The sequence below is a fragment of the Tinamus guttatus genome, unplaced genomic scaffold, assembly GCF_059628265.1.
Source record: "Tinamus guttatus ecotype Peru unplaced genomic scaffold, ASM5962826v1 Tinamus_guttatus_pri_ptg000404l, whole genome shotgun sequence".
Lineage (NCBI taxonomy): Eukaryota > Metazoa > Chordata > Aves > Tinamiformes > Tinamidae > Tinamus > Tinamus guttatus.
Genome location: NW_028288938.1, coordinates 323800 through 344399, shown reverse-complemented (window position 1 = coordinate 344399; position 20600 = coordinate 323800). Strand labels below are relative to the sequence as shown.

Here is a 20600-nt window from a genome sequence, read left to right as displayed (position 1 = left end):
CTGTAAAAGAAAGTAAAGATTTTTTTTTGTAAGCATAGTAATAGCATGCCACTACCTATTATAATTGTAAATTTAAAAGCATTTAACAAATAAAAAATAATCAGGAATAGCTTGGAGCACTATTTACAAAGTAGCTAGTGGCTGAGGCATTAGCCATGAATGAAAGATACAAACTTCGTAAGGGGAACTTGCAAAGTCTGTCTTGGTGTAAAGGCATCCCCTCCCTGTGTACTGCTGATTCTGCTGGTATGCAGCCTAATCGGGGTGAAATAAGGCTATTGAGTTTTCTTAGGGTGATGACAGCAACGGAAACATACAGCTGCATTGTCCAGATGTGTGGCATTGACAGGCTGTTTTATGACTATGTTTTTTACAGCTTGTTTCCACTAAATTTCATACAACTCACTACCATCTGGGCCATTTTCCTTGGAGCCTCATGACCACTTTATTTACTGTGAAAAAATAAAATAACATAAAAATAACAAAAAAAGTTGTTCTATGTTTCTTTTCACTTGTGTTGTCTCTGTCATAAAGTTCACCTATGTAGGAAGTGCTGTTGAGGGATAATATAACCACAATTTTTTCCTACTTTTGTTTTTAAGCAACCATCAGCTTTATTTATAACCATGGACTGAATTAGATGTTACTCAAGTGCTCTAACATGTTTCTCCTTTCCCCTCTTGGAGCAATTACAGTTGGGCACATATGGTGTCAATTTTGCCTGCTAACATTCAGACAATGTAGGTGAACACTGCATCTCACTGAAATTGTGTCTTGTCTGATGCAAACAACCCTGTTAGCATTCAGCTTTCATAGTTTCTTGTCCAGCTTCTTAGGAATTTTCACTTACCAAGTAAAACCTGGAGTAAGAAATACAGCCACTAAAAATGGTTCTCTGGATAAAACAAAGCCAAAATGGAATCCCAGCTATTCTGGATGAAAATACTATCCCACAGAATTTGAAGAAAAACATAGAAAAGAATCTCTTAATATTCAGATTTTTCCAGATCGCATAACAGGGAGACAAACCCATCAAAATACTTGCGTTTATAAATTCTCCCTGACCTTCCAACGCTAATAAACCTCCCAACCTTCTTACTCTACATACAAGAAAACATATCACGGTTAAGACCAGTTTTGCTTTACCATCATTCACATTCTGAATAAGAATACTTTCTGCTCACTATCTCAACCAGCCAGCTGTGAAAGGCTTCCACAAAGATTATGAGCGACTTCAGTGTTAGAATATCAATGACATGTTAAGAACAGATTTTAAACCCCTCAAAGTTATAGTAATCTTAAGAACTACTAGTTATTCCAAAAATAACATCACCTGAAATCAGCTACATAGAAAATCTGAGTTGTGACAGAAAGAGACTTTGGTAGAAATAGCACATTGGCCTCCCTTAGGAAGAAAAATTATCATACACTTCCTTGCAGAAATACCATTAAAAGGCAATGGAGAGAGATGCATCCCAATTGCCTAATCCAGATGAGTTGGTCATATAAAGCACATTTCTTGACACACAATAGAGCGTAAATGGGGGGATTCTGAAAGGCTTCCCAAAGAGTATACACAGCACCTGGCTTGGTGGCAGTTGCTGATTTATTGTTCACAGAAGAAGGAATGCTTACACAGTTTTATAACACATTCTTCCTGAGAAGTTCAAAGCATTTTACCAGTTAAATGCAATACTTTCTGTTTATTTGTATTTTGCAGATAGAGAATGCAGAAATGAAGAGACTTATCCAAGGTCCAAAATGAGCTGAACCACTCTGTGAGTGCAAAATAATCTCTTAGAATATTTCCTAAGTGAAGTGTTAGGTAGGTATAAACCAATCTTTATTTATCAAAAGTATGTTGTAAGACTGTGGAGAGGGGTAAGACAAATAAATCAAAGATAACATGAGCACACTATTTTTTTAGGCACAAGAAGCAAATTACTAGTTTTGCATACAGGAATGTAAAATCTGCTTCATGCGCATACAGGAATGTAAAATCTGCTTCATGCATAAGCAAATAAAACAACAGTCCTTCATGACTGCTAGTTGCAAGGTTAGAAGATAGATAAATCCATGCAGAGTAGATAAAAGAAATTCATTAGTTACTCAGTTTATTACACTGATGCACGTTTACTATCCTTATAATCCATAAATAAATAAATAAAACAAAACAAAGCCAAAGTCAAAGACTTGGGTAGGAATACAGATAGATGTATCTATACATCTGTACATGTAGAAATCTATGTACAGATAGATTTTTCCACTACGGAGTGGATTCAGATTTCACTTCATCCTGAAAACGACGATCTTTTTCTTATGTGAGAAACCATGGAAACTTTGACAAGAAAACTTGCTTAGGTAGGGCCTCTTTTCCTCTAAAGGAAGAGGAAACTCAGAATTCCTCACATAGCAGGGGTCATGCTTGTGAAGCGCAGAAAGGCTGCAGTGATACAGAATTTGATCTCAGATGGCAGCACTATGAAGCACACAGCGATTTAGCTGCCTGGCGCAGAAGACATAGTTTTCAAGACATTCAAACACTGTACAAGCACTTGTAGCAGATGCTGTATTATTGGCATATGGTGATATGACCAAGGTAGGAGATAGATCTTAAAAATTAGGGAAACAGTAAAGCTAGAGTCTTTGGCATTTTTCTTGGAAGACCAGTGTGGCTGCTAAGTCATAAATCAGAAAAGATTTCAAGATGATAAATACGGTTTGACGTACAATTTTGACTGCTCTATCGTTACTTGGAAGCAGCTGGCATAATTTGTTATGAACAGTGTGGAACTCATTTAATTGTGTAGTTCTCTCCATTCAAAAGTATTTTTCTCCCACTCTTGAAACTAAGGGGGAATATCCTTTATCCCCTTAATAGGGACATCCCTTAATAGATAACACAGTTGAAGTCGATTTGAAGCAGGCAATGTATCTTTTATAGCAGAGCCACTTTTCAAAAAGCTCAATAGATTACATGTACCAAGTTCTTCTTTACTATGCAAATGTACTTTCTTGAGCTACATAATAGAAGTAGAAAAATAATTTGTTTCAGTCTCTAGTCACTGTCATGAACTGCTTACAAGGAACTTTCAAGAGCGATTATAGAATAAAAACTGCATGAACCATACAAACAGGTAAATTTATTTTGTCCAAAAGGGCTTCTGTACACATATTACTATTTTTTTCAGCATCTGCCAACGTAATTTCATTGACTATTACACCATATTGAAAGAATACCAGGAAGGCACTGACGACTCAACTAAATTACTAAGTGTCATATCTGAAAAGAACTCCCTATAAAGTTTAGGCATAGTCAAGGGAGTCTGTGAAACTTAAAACCAACGAGTCATCTTCATTAATCAACAAAGGCTCTGCCAACACGCACCCCAGAGAATTTTTAAAATGAATTTTATTAAAGCAGATTGGATGCCCCTCTGAGTTTCCATCTAAACCCTAGTTGTCACACAAACTGAAATAAGACTGGGATGCTTCCAAGTATTGAGCATTATTGAGCAAATATATATTTTGCTTATGTACTAAACATCTGCCAGAAAACAGAACTTCCTTTGGGTATATTAGACCTAACTTAAGTTTTCTAATATAGCTTAATATAATTAAAGATTACATTGCTACAGATTAAATTGTTGCTAGCTTGACTATATAGATATTTTAACAAAATCTGTATAAAAAAAAAGCATGGGATTTTATATCAAGTTGTGTGGATGCAGGAAATCATGTAATCTAGGAAGCAGTAACAAGATCGAGCACTGTTTTAAAGCTAGTATTAAACAGATAAAGAAATTTCAAAAGGTATCAAATACCTTTTCTGGAAAACAAATCACTCCCGATTTTCAGTTTTATGAATGGCCCCAGGTCAAATAATTATAATGAACATAAACAGAATAATAATTCAGACAGAGAGCAATGACTTTAGAATTCTAGATTTAAGACTAGGAAGAAAGTCATTATTTTGAAGTAGAAAATAACAAGCAAAAGTTCAATTATCTCAAATAATATAAAATCAGACCTCTTGAGTTTTAGGAAACAGAAAACAAGAACATAAGGCCCTTTTCCAACAGTAGTGTAAGATCTTTGACCCCACCTTCAGCATTTGAAAATGTCAGTTACTTCCTTATGTGACTGTCATTAGATGGGTCCCTAGTAGGGAATCCTGAGCCAGAGAGACTTTAGTAATGGGTTTTAGACAACTAGAAAGTACAGGACTATTCAGTTCCTAAAAACAGCAGTTCAGACTCAAGGAATAAATCACAAGCGGAAGGCACATAATTTGGTAACTCAACAGAGTACACGGGCTTCTCTTAATCTTTCAGTGGCATCAGATATTATGATACAAAAGCATGACTGCATATCTTTCTTTTGGGTAATATTTTATACATGCTGGGGAAGAGACTGATTTCCTATTTTAAAAAATAAAATAATTTTGCTACACCAGGGGCTTAGAACTACTCACCTGCCCACATATTTATCTAATGGCATGTGAGATAACCTAAATCCATACTGTACTGGCATATAGGATGCAGAATTAAGAATGATCTTTGCCTCTCCAGAAGGACAGCTAAATCCAGGCAAACACTTTTTATTTTGTAGTGACATTTTTTTTGGTGTCATTTGGCATTTATTTTAATGTCTTTTTTTTTTTGCCACTGCAATAACGATTAAAGAAGAATAAATGTGTGTAAAGATGTTCAAATTCTGAGAATGTGCTTGACAATGATGTTCTATTCTCTTGGCGGCTTGTGCTAGAGGCAATGGTCTGTTAGAGCAATTTACCAATAAGCAAGTGTTTCAAAGTCCACTGGCGACAGGCATTATGAAGTACCCAGGTACTAAGCTGAGCAGGACAGGTAGAAGCATGTATAGCTTTTTCCTCACGAGTTCTAGTAAAATCACCAAGACACAGAAAATCCTGGAATACCTTAGAATTATGTATGGGGGAAATGGATTGCAGATCATGTGGAAACGCCAAGGATTTATGACCTGGGGTGGAACAGACTCCGTTTGGAAAAAAAAATCATTGCAGCCATAAATGATCCCTATTCAGCAGGCAGCAATGCAAAATTGAACTGTTTGTGAAGAGATCATGGCTCACCAAAAGAATTGTTTGCATGACACCGCTGTTGTTCATCCTAGAATTTAGAAAATCAACAATGCTGTCAAAGATGAATCTCGTCCATAATTTTACACTAAGATAATGAAAAGAATATTTTGTAAGAGCTAAACAAACTTTGTAATAGTACAGTCTTCCCACACCCAAAATATGATAAACTACTCTAAAATCAGATAGGCCATTTGAGGATGGTAGACGAATCATGCATTTTGACGCACACTTTGCAAAACACCTCAAAAAATATAGACAACTTCAGAAAACTTAGGAACACTTTTCTTTTACAACATCCTCCTGAGTTTTGTATATTTCCCTATACTGAATGTAATGATGTAAGACAGAGGACTCCAGAAGTGACCTTTCACTGAAACACACACTACCAAGTTCAGTTTTGGTTCTATGAGACCTAGGACCATAGCATCATCAAATCGTTAAGGTTGGAAGGTACCATAGAGATCATCTAGTCCAACCACCCCGCATGTGCAAGGTCACCTACAGCACGTGGCACAAGACCACATCCAACCGGGCTTTGAATATCTCCAGAGAGTGAGACTCCACAACCTCTCTGGGCAACATGTTCCAGTGCTCTGTCACCCATCTACAGAATAGGGTGCAACATTTAGATCTCTTCCTTGGGGAAGGAGAGACAGGATTGCTAGACTTATCAGGGATGGCATTATTTTAATATCAGAAGGTGAAGAAGGAAAAGGAACTGAGTGCAAAGTCAATCAAAACACAAAAGGATAAAGACATCAATCTTTACTTTTACATCTGCTCTATGATATCATGCTCTAAACAAGAGAATGTGTAATTGCTCATCTATAAATACAAAGTTAATCGCACTGGTTTTACTGAAACAAGGTAGGAAAAATTCACACAAACAGTATTAAAAAAACCCCAATTATTATAACCTATTTAGAAAGGAGTAAATGGAGGAGAGGCAACATGTAAAAAAAAAAAAAAAAGTATAGTTTTCAAATAACCTCAAACAAATTAATGCCTTCGTTTTCTAACAAAAAAAATCCACTACAAAAACAGAACTCCCTAAGCGCTCTAATGTCTCAGGCAAATACTCTCCCTCCTCCCCACTCCTACATTAATCACACACTATTTCAGTCTGATGCAAGCCAGACCTTTCATGATTTCCACTACGAAAGCACCCTTGAAATTTCTAAAAATAGAAGATGGATATTTTTCATTCTGTAGGAATTTGATTTTAGTCAGTAGATAAAGAGGCACTAATCATAATACTAGACTATTGTAGTATCTAGATTACAGGGAGTCTCCTCCTGGCCCAGGAAAAGCCTCTGCCCTTGGGGAGGAACCAGGCAGAGCTGTGGTCTCTGTGCCGGGGAGGCTGGGGTGGCAACGGCTGAACCGCTGAGGAAACAAGCGGCCAGCCAGGTCTGCAGCTGCAGGCAGTGTCTGGGCCTCTCCGTGTTACCGGGGAGCAGCAAAACCAACCCCTGCCTTAGTGTGAGCAGGTGGATGAGCTGCTTAGCCTGGTGGTGGAGCTGGAGGAGGAGGTCAAAAGGCTGAGGAGCAACAGGGAATGCGAGAAAGAAACAGCCTGGTGGGGCTGCGCTCTGCAGCCGTCCCAGGAAGGGCACCCAGAGAATCCCAAAAGGATCTGAGGGTCCCCTGTCCTCCTGCCATAGGGTGGAGGGGGCAGAATTAACATTAATTAACAGCATTAAGAGATGAACAAGAATGGAAACGGGTCCCTGTTTGAGATGGCAGGAGAACTCAGGAGAGGTTGTGGAAACTCCCTCTCTGGAGATCTTCCAAACCCGCTTGGACGCAATCCTGTGCCCCGTGCTCTAGGTGTTCCTGCGCATGCAGGGGGATTGGACTAGATGATCTCCAAAGGTCCCTTCCAATCTTAACGATTCTGTGATTCAGATTATATTTAGTACATGCCAGCAGACAAAAGACCCGAATAGACACTTTTGCATTCTCTGTTTGTTAAGGTCGGTAATACAAAACTGAAAATAACTATGCCCCAGGTCAGTCGCAGAAAGAATTTAAACATAGGAACATGAATTTCAATTTATGCCTTTTTAAGGACACTGCTTAATACAAAAAAAAAAAAAAAGGCACAATCTCATAACCAAGAAAAATAAGCATGCGAGTTTAAAAGAAAAAGGGCTAACATAAGTAACTTTAAAAATTAAAATCAATAAAAGGAAAAAGTAGTAGTTTGTAGGAACAAATACGTCCTAAACTACAAACTACAGAAAATAAAGGAAGAAAGACAAGGCAATTAAATGTGTACAAGAGCACTTTATTCTAGCTGAAAAAAATAATATTGATGCAATGAAAAATAGAATTCTGTAAGTATTTTATGAGTACTGATTTTGAGGCAAGCATCCAAAGCTAATAAAGCACTGTCAAAGACTAAAATTCATTAACTGGCAGGTCTCTAAATGCAGTAATATGTAAAGATTCATCATAAAAGGTGAGTTTCTTGTGAGATCTGAAGCATTGCCATTTATCAGTGATTACGGAAGAGAGAGTCCTTCATTATAAGATTTGCAGAAGACACAATAACAATCATGCAAATTAGAAAGACTGTACTAGAAAACTCATTCATACAAAATAATTTGGCTAATGTAGCTAGAGGGGTGCAAGTAAGTAAAGCAACAGCTGAGATAGCTAACACAATCTTCCAATTTGTACACAGTGAGCTCCTACACTAGGAGTGCATAGATTGTTATGTTTTTATTTGGTATGTATTCCAAAAATTAAAAGCAAGTCCATTCCAGAGACCATAATTAAAAACAAACAAACAAAAACAAACAAAAAAACCCAGTGAATTGTAAAGAATTGTTGGAGAAGATTCACAGAAACTAAAAAATTGAAAAAGCCTGAAGGAATTTAATACAAATTGCTAAATACATATAGAAATGTTAAGACCTAATTTGGACACATGGACACAAACTCAGAGGATCTACACTTAGAACAGAAGAGCAAGTGCTATATTATCTTTGATCCAGCATATACGACTAAGCCATACATTGAAACATACATTACCAGAAAAGAACAGTCCAACTCTTAACCTAATGACCTAACTCTCATTCAAGTTCTCTTGTAAATCCGAGAGGCGTTAAGCCTGAACCGTGTAAACCTAAAACAGAAGGCTTTAGGTTTAGAAGAAATCTAAAACACCAGACAACACTGCAGCCTAGACTGAAAAGAACACAGAGAATACTTGGGTCACTTTTAGTGGAGATGAAGGGAGAAGGAATATCTTCCTCTCACAGTTCTGCATCTCCCAGGGCTGAGTTCAAGTCTGGAAAGTGAAACAGTTTCATATTCGGTAGAAGACGAATATCTTCATGACACATGACATTACCACCTTAGTAGAAAACATGCAAAACAAACAGGTATATGGACAATAAAAAGTACAAACCTTCCACATATAGAACACATACATTGTATTCAAACACATTGCAGTTTTAAGTGTTTTCTCTTGAGGGGAAAAAAATGTACGGATGATTTAAACTGATTTATTATGAAATCTGATGATATTTTACAGGAAACTTAACATTTTCACTCCCATATACAAGATTTCCCAACCACATTGGCATCTTTATGAGGGACTCAACCAATGACATCTAATTAAGTGCTGGAGTTAACATAGAACTACAAATCAGAACTCCTACTTTTTGAGAATTTATTTATTTTGTGAACCTGACCAAGTCACTTCAGAAACTCTTTAAACTAAAAAATAAAATAAATTGAAGAAAACTATAGACATTTGAAGAGTGATACAAAATGCAGCACAGTAAGATGTTTAAAAACTGATGGGCAATAATTTAGAATAGACCAAAGGAAATATTTTTAAATGATACATAATTAGCTTGCAACGTATCAAGAAGCTAAAGTTTCTTGAATTAAAGCAGGTAATGCAGACTGCTGCACAAAAGTGTGTTATTATCCATGCATTTCACTAGAGGCAATGTGTAAGACAACAAGAGACATTGCTATTAATATCATTAACAATGCTAATATCCATGTCATTAAAGACCTATATTAAAGTAGATATGTTTTGATATACTTTGTATATTCAAAAATTATTAAAACTTCAGGAACCTCCCTTATAATCTCACCTAAAACTGATGTACACTTGTGGAAACCCTACTGCATTGAATTCTACGGTAGAGGAGAGAATTTATTTCAGGGAAGACAGAAACACTCCTCTCAGAACATTTCACAACTTTCTGTTCTGTGCTACCTCTTTACTTGTGAGATTGTAATAATTTGTAATCATTGTTTATCATCGTAATAATGATAAACAAACTGCAGATGCGCCTTTAGTGAATACTCAGGACGAAACTGTTACTGAAATAGGCAGGATCTTAATGCTTGTAGCAATGTGATCAATCCTTTAATTTGCTACAGCCAGACCGGAAACTGAGTCCAAGCAAAAGGTCAAAAAAGGCATTTTATATTCACTGTTAAAAGAGGAGACAGTAAAAGAAATGCCTTTGAGGAGTAAAGTAGGTGGCTAATGAGACACAGCACTGACAGATGGAATTTAGTAAGTATTCACTTCACAAGGAAAACTGCTCTTAGTAATTAAATACAGCTATCATGGAAAGCTTCTGCTTAAAGGCAGACTTCAAAATCGTTCTGTCACTAGGATGGAAGGAGTTTTACATCCCAAGAAATATAAAGGTGACTTTGCCTGGGAGGCTATTCTTAAAAGAAGAAGGTTAATTGCATAACATTCATAGTCATGTCAATTCTAAAGGGACTTGTTCAGATAGTAGTCTGGCATTACTGAAAAACAGACTGCAACTAAAAAGACCTGTTATAAAGTCCGACAAAAACCTGAAACATATGAAAAGCTTATTAAGCATTGCAGAACTGAAAGCAAAACAGGATCTCTTTAGAACGACCTAAAATTATTTTTGTTCCGGTCTAAAGGGCCACAAAACTCTACCTGAGAAAATTTTCAACAATCTTTTAATTAGTCATAGGAGTTTATAACCTCCCACAAGCTGTAAGTAAAACACTAACAAGGACTGGGAGAAGGAAATCCTCTTTACACTAAACCTGATTCCCAGTCCTTCTGACATATCTATCTGGATGAATCACATTAGGACTTTATAAGGGATACTAGCACATACAGATGGTGTTCTAGAGTTGCCATCCATAAATGAAAGAGGGTGTAAGTCTCTAACTTACTGCCATTTCTGCCACTATCTGGGACAGCAGAGTTTGTTTATTTATCTGTAATTTGTGAGAATATTAATCAAATACAATCACATAATGTATTCTTAACTTAGTAAAACTCATATCCCTGGAAAGATATCTTGATCTTCACTTAATTAGCAGTCCAAACACGGCTGTGATGGCTTCAGAAGAAGAAAGGAGTTTTAAGCATCCTGAATGTTTTTATCAGCTACATTGAGCAAATTTGCATTTTAGATATAACATAATTATACAGTTGTATTTCCCTCAATGTAAGAGAGTACTGACTCGACAATACAGGTTTCGACCTACCTCATGGTACATAGGTACATCCTTAAGTTTTTTTCCCTTTTGATTTCCAGCTTCCATGACCTTCAAGAAAACAAAGCACTCTATTGAGTGGTTTTTAAAATTTAAATTAAATCATTTTACCTTTTTTTTTTTTAATAAACTCTACATTCACACTTCAAAATGGTGAGGAATCATCTTAAGTTACCTCTGTACCTTGAGAGAGAAGCTTTGATCATTAGGACCTTAAAGAAAGTCTGTACTAAGTCACAGTATTTATGGGAAGAAGACCAGCTTACAGATGCAGCTTTCCTTCTTCCATTTGTAACTCTTAAAATCACTGTAATTTTTAAAGCTTCCAACAGTGCTATCCTATTATTTTATGTGTATATATATATATATATATATATATACACACAAATACACACATACATACACATATACCATTTGAAATTACCACTTACCAAAAAAGTTAACATATCAAAAACAGAACTGCCATCTAGTGTTTGACTTGTTTCTAAATGCTGGAGGTTTTTTTGTAATACCTCTTTGAAAATGTCTTCTTGTCTTATCACACTGAAGAGCTTCCGCTGTGGCACCTGCACAGCAAGAGACAGGGCCTTTGTGTGGATTTCATCTTCAATCTTGCTCCCAACAACAAAAGCAATGCTAGGTTTCCAGCATCCTAATTTCCAAAATAAAACATTTAGTGTATTAAAATACAAGCAAACCAAAACACTTTTGTGTAGTTTCAAGGAGTCAACCTGTAGAGACCATTAGTCTCCTAAGGCATAATCAATATTACTATACTCATCACATGGACATAAACTCCAGGCAACCTGAAAAAGCATGTTGTATTTTGTCTCAGTTATTTCTACCATCAGATGGCAGCATTATGCTGTGGAAAACAAAAAAATGAATAACAGCTTGTATAAACTTGGCTTCTTCCAGCCAAATGTTCACCCATGTATCTGAAGATTTGACTGTTTGTTTTTTGCTACAAAAAAAAAAAAATGACAATGGTATGAATACATAGATTTAGATTTATACTTCTTGTTTGTTCATCAATTTCACTTCCATTATCCAGGGAATTAGAAAATTTTGCAATACTACTTTCTGAAAATTTCAGCACTGTTTTTCTGTTTTCAGGATAGTAGACTGCATACTCATGGCTCTTATCTGTTTTCACTACTGTATTCTAAACTAAGAAAATATATATTAATGGCAAGTTATAGTTCACTAAAATATAAACAAACAAAAAACTCTAGCAGATCACAAAGATTTCCAGTAAAATATACATATAGTATCATGGACAAAGAAAAACAAAACAAACAAACAAACAAACAAAAACCAACAAAAAACCAACAAACAAACAAAAACGCACTGATTTCACCATTAAAGAAAGCTAGAATAAGAAAATATTGTAAGATTGCTTTAGTGATATACATCCATGACTCAAATTAGCTTCATTTCAGAAACTTCTGTTGTTTATATTCTTGTTGTCTTCTCAATTTCTTTTACTTTAGCCTACCGGAATCCCTTCCAGCCTTTCATAACATAAGTGTGTATCTCCAGTGCATCTATATATCTCCCTAGAGTCTTCTCCCTATCAGCATCAAGGGTACCTACACTAGAAGCACCCTCCAGTTTTTGCGCTTTCCAATCTTCGCAAATCATCAAAAATACTTTCCATTGCATATCTTGCATGTGTAATCTGCAAGGTCAGCAGTGAAGGTAAATATTTCAGTAAAATCAAGCTAGTCCCAGAAAATGTTAGGTTACCAGGACCAGTCTAAGAAGAATCGCATGTCAGCCAGTGTGTGTAGTGGTAAGGAGAGACATTAAAGACAAACTTTGACAGGATGGCCCCTTAACATTTGGATGGAAATATTTTAAATGCATATAACATAAAATGTGTAGACATATTTCTGCTGAAGAGAGAAGCAAAAAATGAATGATGGCAGAGCAAGGGAAAAGACTTTAAAAAAAAAGGTAAGATGTAAGCAACAGGATTAACAGTATTGTCTTGTTTCAAATTCATTATTATCTTCTTCATTTGTTCCTTTCCCTTCTCTCAACTGAAAAAAAAAATCTTACTTTAAATATTTGTATTTTGACTAATAGAGGAATATAGAGAGAGACATCTAATATTGCATTGAGAGAAATGGCTTACAATACTCTAAGGCAAGGTGACAAATCATAACATCACATGAAAATGGCACAATTTGATTACACACTGAAATTATACATTTTTTTTCTTTTAAACACTAGATATTCACAGAAACAGAAAACTGGGAAAGACGACACAAATCATTAAATGCAGTCTTCTAAAACTTCATTGTCTGACAGATCCCAGCTTTCTCCATCCTCAGATTCCTTGTCCAAACTCCTATCCTCTAGTCTCTCTCATATTCAGATTTATATCTGAGTAATAAGAAATTCTCCTTCAGAATTCTCATGCACTCCTGGGAATAAAAGTAGGGTTTGGTTTTTTTTGGGGGGGTGGGGGGTGGGGGGGTGGTGTTCCACTGTGGTGCCCACTGCCACAGCAGCCTGCAATACCCAAGCAAAACATTAGGAATCCTGCTTTTGAAAAATTAGCTTTTGAAAAAACTTACAACTCATCCAAAAACCAACTCTCTCACGGTTCAGCAAAAGACAGGCCCTTGACACCACTGTGACATCTCTATCTTCCCTCTGTCAATTGCTTAACTCAAAGAAACAAGCAACTAGAGTTGCTAGAATAGAAATAACTATATAAATAATCATACAGTTATTATAAATATTTACTAGTCAACTAATAGCATGTCCTCTGTTTCCCATCATTTTTCAGAAAAGCTGAGCATTCAAAACAGCAACTGAAGTCTAGAGAAGACTGAATGTACAGCATTAATACATTGTCTACGGTGTTTTACTGACTATACTTTTTTCTGATCTTAGAAATCTCTTATTTTGCTATATTGTCCTTATATTATCAATACTGTAACCATATCTTTAACATTCAAGGCACTGAAAGGATAGAAAAGAAACAAAGTCTGCTTCTACAGCTAAAAATCACAATGTAAAAATGTAAAGGAAAATAAGAAAAATCTGTATGTTTACATTAAAAATATCTTCTCTCTCAATATAAAACTACTTCTCCACTTAGCTTAATTCTTTCTGATATTATTGTAGAAGTGGGACTTGAGACAGGAACTGAAGGAGGACAGATTTTTTACATTAAGGCTACATGAAGGTCCTTAGCTTAAAGAACAGCAGAAACCATAACAAATACTGAAAAAGCATGAAGCATGAAGCCTATGGAGGCTGCCACAGAGAAGGTTTAACACAAGCACTATATGTTAAGTAAATCGAAATTCACAAAGCAGAGAGCTGACAGAATCAACAACTTCGGTTCAAAACTGAACACACACACACACAAAAAAATTAACACTGGAAGAGAAATACTGATAAATAATCGTAAGTGGTTGGACCTCCCTGTAATTCCTAACGAGAAGGCATCAACTTAAAATTATCTTCACCAACAGCACTATTTCCCCATTTTAAAACTCAAGAGAATGTTAAGAGCTGAAACATATGGAAACCTCCCTTAGTGTCAGAAATAACTATGTATGGGGAAGTTGGTGCATCCCTCAGATGAAGAAACTCCAATCCTAATTACTCTGGGAGCTCTGTGTAAACAGCAAGTGGTTTTCTAAAATGACACCTTTACGTGGCTGTCCTTTTCCTAATTTAATTCTAAAGCCTTCATCATATCCCCCTGTAATGTGACTTTTTTTTCAACCTGTAAAACGTTTTGATTCAGATGTATGTAGTCTACATTTCCCATTTGTCACAGTAGTACTAGAGTAACAGCAGTATTTGCTTCAGCTCCTAGAGACAAAGGACAGCTGTTCTAGAGAAGACATTTGCAGAAGAGAGGTAGAGAGGTTAAAAAAGAATGTGTCATAAACACACATTAAAATGCTTGGCCTAAAAGGGAAGAATATTCTCTATTTTGAAAAAGTTAAAGATTGGAAAGTATATTATATATAAAGTAACAAGAGGGAAATGTATTTAATTCACTGAATTCCTGTTATATCCCAAATCATTTATGACTTATGGAACATATGACATACAATGCTGAGGAGCAGTAAGAAATAATTTGAGAAGCGTGCCTTGTGGCACCTATAATTAAAGTTGCTCAACACTTTCAGTTTTCAGTTCCCAACCATTAAATATTTGGTCTTTTATATAACTTTATGATTAAGTAATTGAGATATTAATTTCCTTCCATGTTCAAGAAGAAGGAACTAAAAATTGGCAGTACAGACACATTTTTGTCAAGGATGTGCTTTTACTGTTTACATTAAATTTGGCTATGCTGGAGAAGTCTCAATTCACATATGTTCAGAAGCGACTTGTTAGCATTTGACAGCTTTGCAAAAAAAATAGGCTTCTGTCCACAACTTTGAGATGAATCAGAATTTTTAGCTGCTGCCCCGCATCAAAGGTCGAGCTCGGATTGAGAGCAAGACAGGTTTTCCCAAGATGCTATCTGATAGTATCTAGAAAGCCAGACAGAAAAGGTGGAATTTTGACCCTGTTAAGTATGGGCATTATGATAATCCTTAATTAGGTGATCTAATATTTTTCTCCTGCACAATTCCTGCCCCATTCAACAAACATCTCTTTCCATCTGCCTCAATGGGTGGTCCTGAATAAGCCTAATTTTGGCATCTAAATTCAGTCCTGACCTTTAAAAATATTTCAGTATAATTATTTGTATTGAAAAATGTAATAAGTTGTACATAAAAGTGGTAAGAAAAAAAAACCCAAAGCACTTTGTGCAGCAAATTCTCTGGACAATATCCACAACCATAATAAACATCCCTATAAAAACATTGTTAATTGGCATCTCATTAATAAGCTTCAGAGAAAGGTTGGGAACTGCCTAGCGATGCTGAGTGAACCTCCACCCCCTCCTCACACTTCAGGATGGTTCTTCTAGGGCAGGGATAAGATTCACCAACAAGAAAGAGCTCAGGGGCCTCTGGACTCTACTGAATAGGGATATTCCAAAGGGGAAATGGGAAACATCAGCCTCAGATAAACAGCACTTTAAAAAAAAAAAAAAAAAAAAAGTAAGATTTTTGTTGTTTGTTAAGCTTGTACTATAAGGCTCCTACCAAATCTAAGTTAAGAGAAAGGAAGGACATAAGAGACTTTTGACATCTGTGGCCCTCTTGGTAAACAGATTAGCCAGTTTTAAAGCTGCCTCCTAAATGCAGAAGTCCTCACACTTTCCAGTTGCAGGTACTAAGACAGCAAGTGGGGAGTGGGGGTACAATAGGAACCCAACAAGCAAGGGGGACACAAAAGTCATTTGTCTCACTTGCAGGATTGGTGCTAGATAAATATTATTATTTGCTAAACTACTAACCTATTTTGAAACCAGGCTCTTTCTTGTAAGTCAAGATTTATTAGAATTACATTGCTTACATAGGACTTACACTAAATATACTTTTAGATCCTCACACATTATTTTTTTAAAAAAAAAGAAAGGAAAAAAACCCCCCACATTTTCACTGCGCACTCTCCAGGAGGAAAATTATGGTTTCACATTTTCAGCTCTACAGTTAATGCGATGTCAGCACCTCCATTGGACCTCGTTGTTCAACAGTTCATAAAAAGCTCACTCCAAGTCAAAACTTGGCATTCAGCGCCTCGGAAAAAAAGAAGTATCAAGAAGGGGAGAGAGAGGAAGAAAGAGGGAGAAAAAGAAAAAATCTGGCTGCTTTTCAGCTCCTTGAAGTACCTGAGCGGGAGGTTTATTTATGGGCTCCCACCCCGCACTACAACATGCAGCCCAACACGGCCTGGCCCGTACACTTGCCCCCGGTACTGTCCCGCCGCCTTCACCTCTTCGAGGCGGGCGGACACCAGCGCGGTCTCCCAGCTCCTGGCAGGCCCCACAGCAGAGGAGCCGCCGCCGCCGCCGCCGCCTGTCTTGGGCCGCTTGGGGCCCATGGCGCCACGTCCGCCGCCTCGCTCCCTAGTGCCGGCAGCCCCAACGCGGTCGCCGTGGCAACCTGGCGCCCGCGGGGCCACGTCTTTCAGCCACGCCCGCCACGCTGTCGTCGTGGCAACCGGGGCGGCGGGGCACGGCGGGGAGGAGGTGCTGAGGGGAGCAGAACCCCGGCCTGGAGGGCGCTGGGGGCAGCGCAGTAGTCGTCGCGAGAGCGGCCGCCATTTTGCCGCCTCTGTCCTGGCGCTGCCCTGTGGTGAAGGGGACTGTGTGTTTGTGTGTCGTCCCGTTACAGACATTTGTGACTGGCGTGGAGAGGATGGGGGTTAGCAGGGTGTCATTGTAACCACCTGGGACACCCAGGGATCCTGCTGCCGCATCGTCCCCTGAGGTGGCAGCTTGATCGTAACCATGTGGAAGTGACGTCAGCCTCTCTTGGGGAATGGTGAGAGCCTGTTGCTGCCTTGCACTGCAGCCAGTGAATTTCCAACCCCCATATGGCTGCCTAAGGCTGACTGCTCCGGCATGCCTGGGAAGGCAAGCAAGCAAAGTGAGCTCATGTGTCGTTGCTGGAGCGTGACCCCTGCACGTCTGCCTGCTGCATGGTGCCGTGGTGGGCGGCGCAGGTGTGGGCAGCAGGGCCTGCTCCCAGGCCTGAGCTGTGCGCCAAACCCTACTGTATGTTACTGCAGCAGGCCCAGAAGTGGAGAGGGAAGCACAGTTGGGAGAAAGCAGGAGAGCTGCCAAGATAAAGAATTCATTACAGAGGAGTCATGTTGTGATCACGCTAGAGACAAGTGAGATATTCTGTGTGATTTAACATTTGGTGAAAATACCCAAAGCACATGCTGCCCTTCCCCCCATCCCATTACACCAACAAGGGTTACTCTGAGCCTCCAAATCTTTATTTTAATTTCATAGTAGTCTTATAGCCACGCTGTGCAGTGCGTTATTGCTTTAGTCTAAACTCCGTTCTAGGATACTGACCTAGTATGTTTCCTTTAATTACAAACTTTAATGACACCTTTAATTAAAAATCCTTAGTAGAGAAGCAGGAATTTAGGTTCGTATGGGACATGAGACAAGCTTACTTGTATCATCTTCTTATTTTGCAGAATATCTTCCATGGGTTTGCAGACAGGGATGTAGTTTATAACAAGGGAAAGCTGTACAGTAGATTTACATCCGTAAATGTTTTGCCCTCTCTTCATTCTTTGGCTGGTGTCCATCTTTTTCCCTTTTTGAGGCTTTCTTTTGTTGTCCAGAAAAAAGTCAGACTTCAATGCTTCATAGAAGTAGTGTGACATTCCCACTGTACCCTTACTCTTCATTAAGTCTTGGGTATACAGTATGTGCGTACTGATGTGCATTGAGAGTATGGGGAATGAGGATTAGCAGTCGATGTGGTGGATAGCAGTGGAGGTATGTGCATATAATGTGCTCCTGCTGCCTAAGTTGCCATATCCCTATTGTCAACTGTGCTGATGAATTTCTGTGGCTCAGTCTGCAGTGCTGGATGTGAGCTTCAGGATGGCTCAGGAGAGAAGGCTGTGCATCCGGTTCCTTACAGTATGGCTGGACATGTGCTCTGCCATGATGTTAATGGGAGAAGAGGGCTGCTTAATAGCACTAACCATCATGCCTACACGTTGATGTGTATATTCTGGTTTATTAGGAAAGTTAGAAAACTTCAATTACTGTGCAGTCACTGATACCAGCCTACAAACTGAAGGGGAGTGTCATACAGACACGGCGAACAGTACCACGCAGCCTAGGTCAGATGGCTTCCTGCGGGAGTATGCTAGTGGGGGAGTGAGGATAGGAAATGATCACAGAGGGTCCTCTTTCACCCCTCCTGGGAAACCTGCAGGCTTGGTTACTTCCCTAAAATGCCTGTACACCAATGCACGAAGCATGGGGAATAAGCAGGACGAACTGGAGATCTGTGTGCGGTCCCAGTGTCGTGATCTCATTGGAATCACAGAGACGTGGTGGGATAGCTCACATGACTGGAGCGCTGCCATGGAAGGCTATGTGCTCTTTAGGAAGGACAGGCTGGGAAGGGGAGTGGAAGGGTGGAGTTGCTCTTTATGTGAGAAAGGAACTGGAATGCATGGAGCTCAACCTGGGAGTGGATGATGAGCGTGTTGAGAGCTTGTGGGTAAGGGTTAGAGGACAGGCTAATGTGGGAGACGCTGTGGTGGGTGTCTGCTACAGGCCACCTGACCAGGATGATGAGGCCTTCTGTAGTCAGCTGGATATTGCCTCACAGTCACAGGCCCTGGTTCTCATGGGGGACTTCAACTACCCTGACATCAACTGGAAGGACAACACAGCCAGGCACGAACAGTCCTGGAGGTTCCTGCAGAGTGTCGATGATAACTTTTTGACCCAAGCTGTGGAGAAGCCGACAAGGAGAGGCGGGCTACTGGACCTCGTGCTATCAAATAGGGAGGGACTTGTAGAAGATGTGAAGGTGGGGGGTAGCCTCAGCTGCAGTGACCATGAGTTGGTGGAGTTCAGGATCCAACGAGGAGGTGGCAGGGCTGTAAGTAGCCTTGCAACCATGGACTTCAGGAGGGCCGACTTTAGCCTCTTCAGGGACCTCCTCGGAAGAATGCCACGGGCTAGAGCTCTAGAAGGAAGGGGGGCCCAAGAGAGCTGGTTAGTTTTCAAGCGGCACTTCCTCCACGCCCAGCAACAGAGCATCCCTGTGTGTAAGAAGTCAGGCAGAGGGGGCAGGAGACCTGCGTGGATGAGCAAGGAGCTTGTGGCATTGCTCAAGCAGAAGGCGGCGGTATATAGAATGTGGAAAAAAGGACAGGCCCCTGGGAGAAATACAGGAACATAGTCAGGGAATGCAGAGATGTGACAAGGAAAGCTAAGGCGCGTTTGGAACGCAATCTGGCATGTTCGAATGATGCACTTACATTTCTAACATCAAAGAAAATGTAATTTCATAATGATCAAGTATTAAGCTTAGTAAAGCAATAAAATAAACTCTCCTCCTCAGATTGTAATATACTTTCCTAATATAATAAGGATGATACTGAATTGTGAAAGTATGTGAGGATAGTTAGAGAAAAAGAAAGCAGTTAAATTGTAAAGACAATATAATTCCACCTGTATAGAGAACTACCATGTCAGGTCCATATGTCATGTAGCAAGGCCTGCTGTCTGAAATGGGGCCAATTTCTGTGCAACCCAGCAGATCTAGCCAGATAAGTACATGACTTAAGCCAGTCCAGCTAATAATGTAGTCAAAATCAGACCAGGTTGTAGATATACTTTCTTCCCCTAGGCCATGCCGTTTAGTGTTGGCCTGGCCTGGTTGTTTTAACCACTTTGTTTTTTTTTTTTTTCTTACTTAAATACTTTCTGTCAAGTTGAGTTACAAATGTATGTAGTCTCTGTTGTTTATCATAAGCATATCATACCAAACAGATCAAACTTCCTTTATACAGAAAAGTTTCCGTTTAAGAATGTCCAACAACTTTTTCAAAAAAATTATTTATTACTGAAAACTTCTTCCAAGGCACTGTATTTAATTTTGAAAAAGACAATTTTGTAGTCTAGTCTCTCCTGCATATGCGTATGCAAGGAGAATGCTTTTCTTTCTACATAGCCAATGATAGGAGGATTCCTGACTGTCACGCAACGAGTGGTGGTGGGGGTGAGTGACACAATGCACTGCACTTGTGGGAAAGAAATAGGAATATGTTTTATTGGTAATGACAATGGTTTCACAAGATTTTATGGCAAGGTCACTTATTAGTTACTGCATAGAGGTTCTAGATGCACACAATTGCCAAGGACACCCTCCTGTTGGGTCACAAGGTTCAGATTGGACCCCCTTGCTATCCAAACTCCTTCTGAGGGGAGTCTGGGGGGTGGCTGGATCCAGTCCTAGTCCCAGATCTGGTCAGCGGTTTATGTCTAAGCGATTTGTGCACAGTTACCAAGTAAGTTTACAAATTC

General features: G+C 38.9%; 1 protein-coding gene across 1 annotated transcript in view; it reads right to left on the bottom strand.

Annotated features, from left to right (window-relative positions):
• Positions 1-16624, bottom strand: part of SPAG17 (sperm associated antigen 17) — a 102169-nt gene extending 85545 nt beyond the window's left edge. The window contains exons 1-3 of the mRNA XM_088531305.1: positions 16444-16624; positions 11161-11300; positions 10640-10699 (exon numbers count right to left, since the gene is read on the bottom strand). Of these exons, the coding sequence (XP_088387431.1) occupies positions 10640-10699; positions 11161-11300; positions 16444-16624 (381 nt within the window). The remainder of the gene's footprint in view (positions 1-10639; positions 10700-11160; positions 11301-16443) is intronic.
• Positions 16625-20600: the final 3976 nt, after the last annotated feature.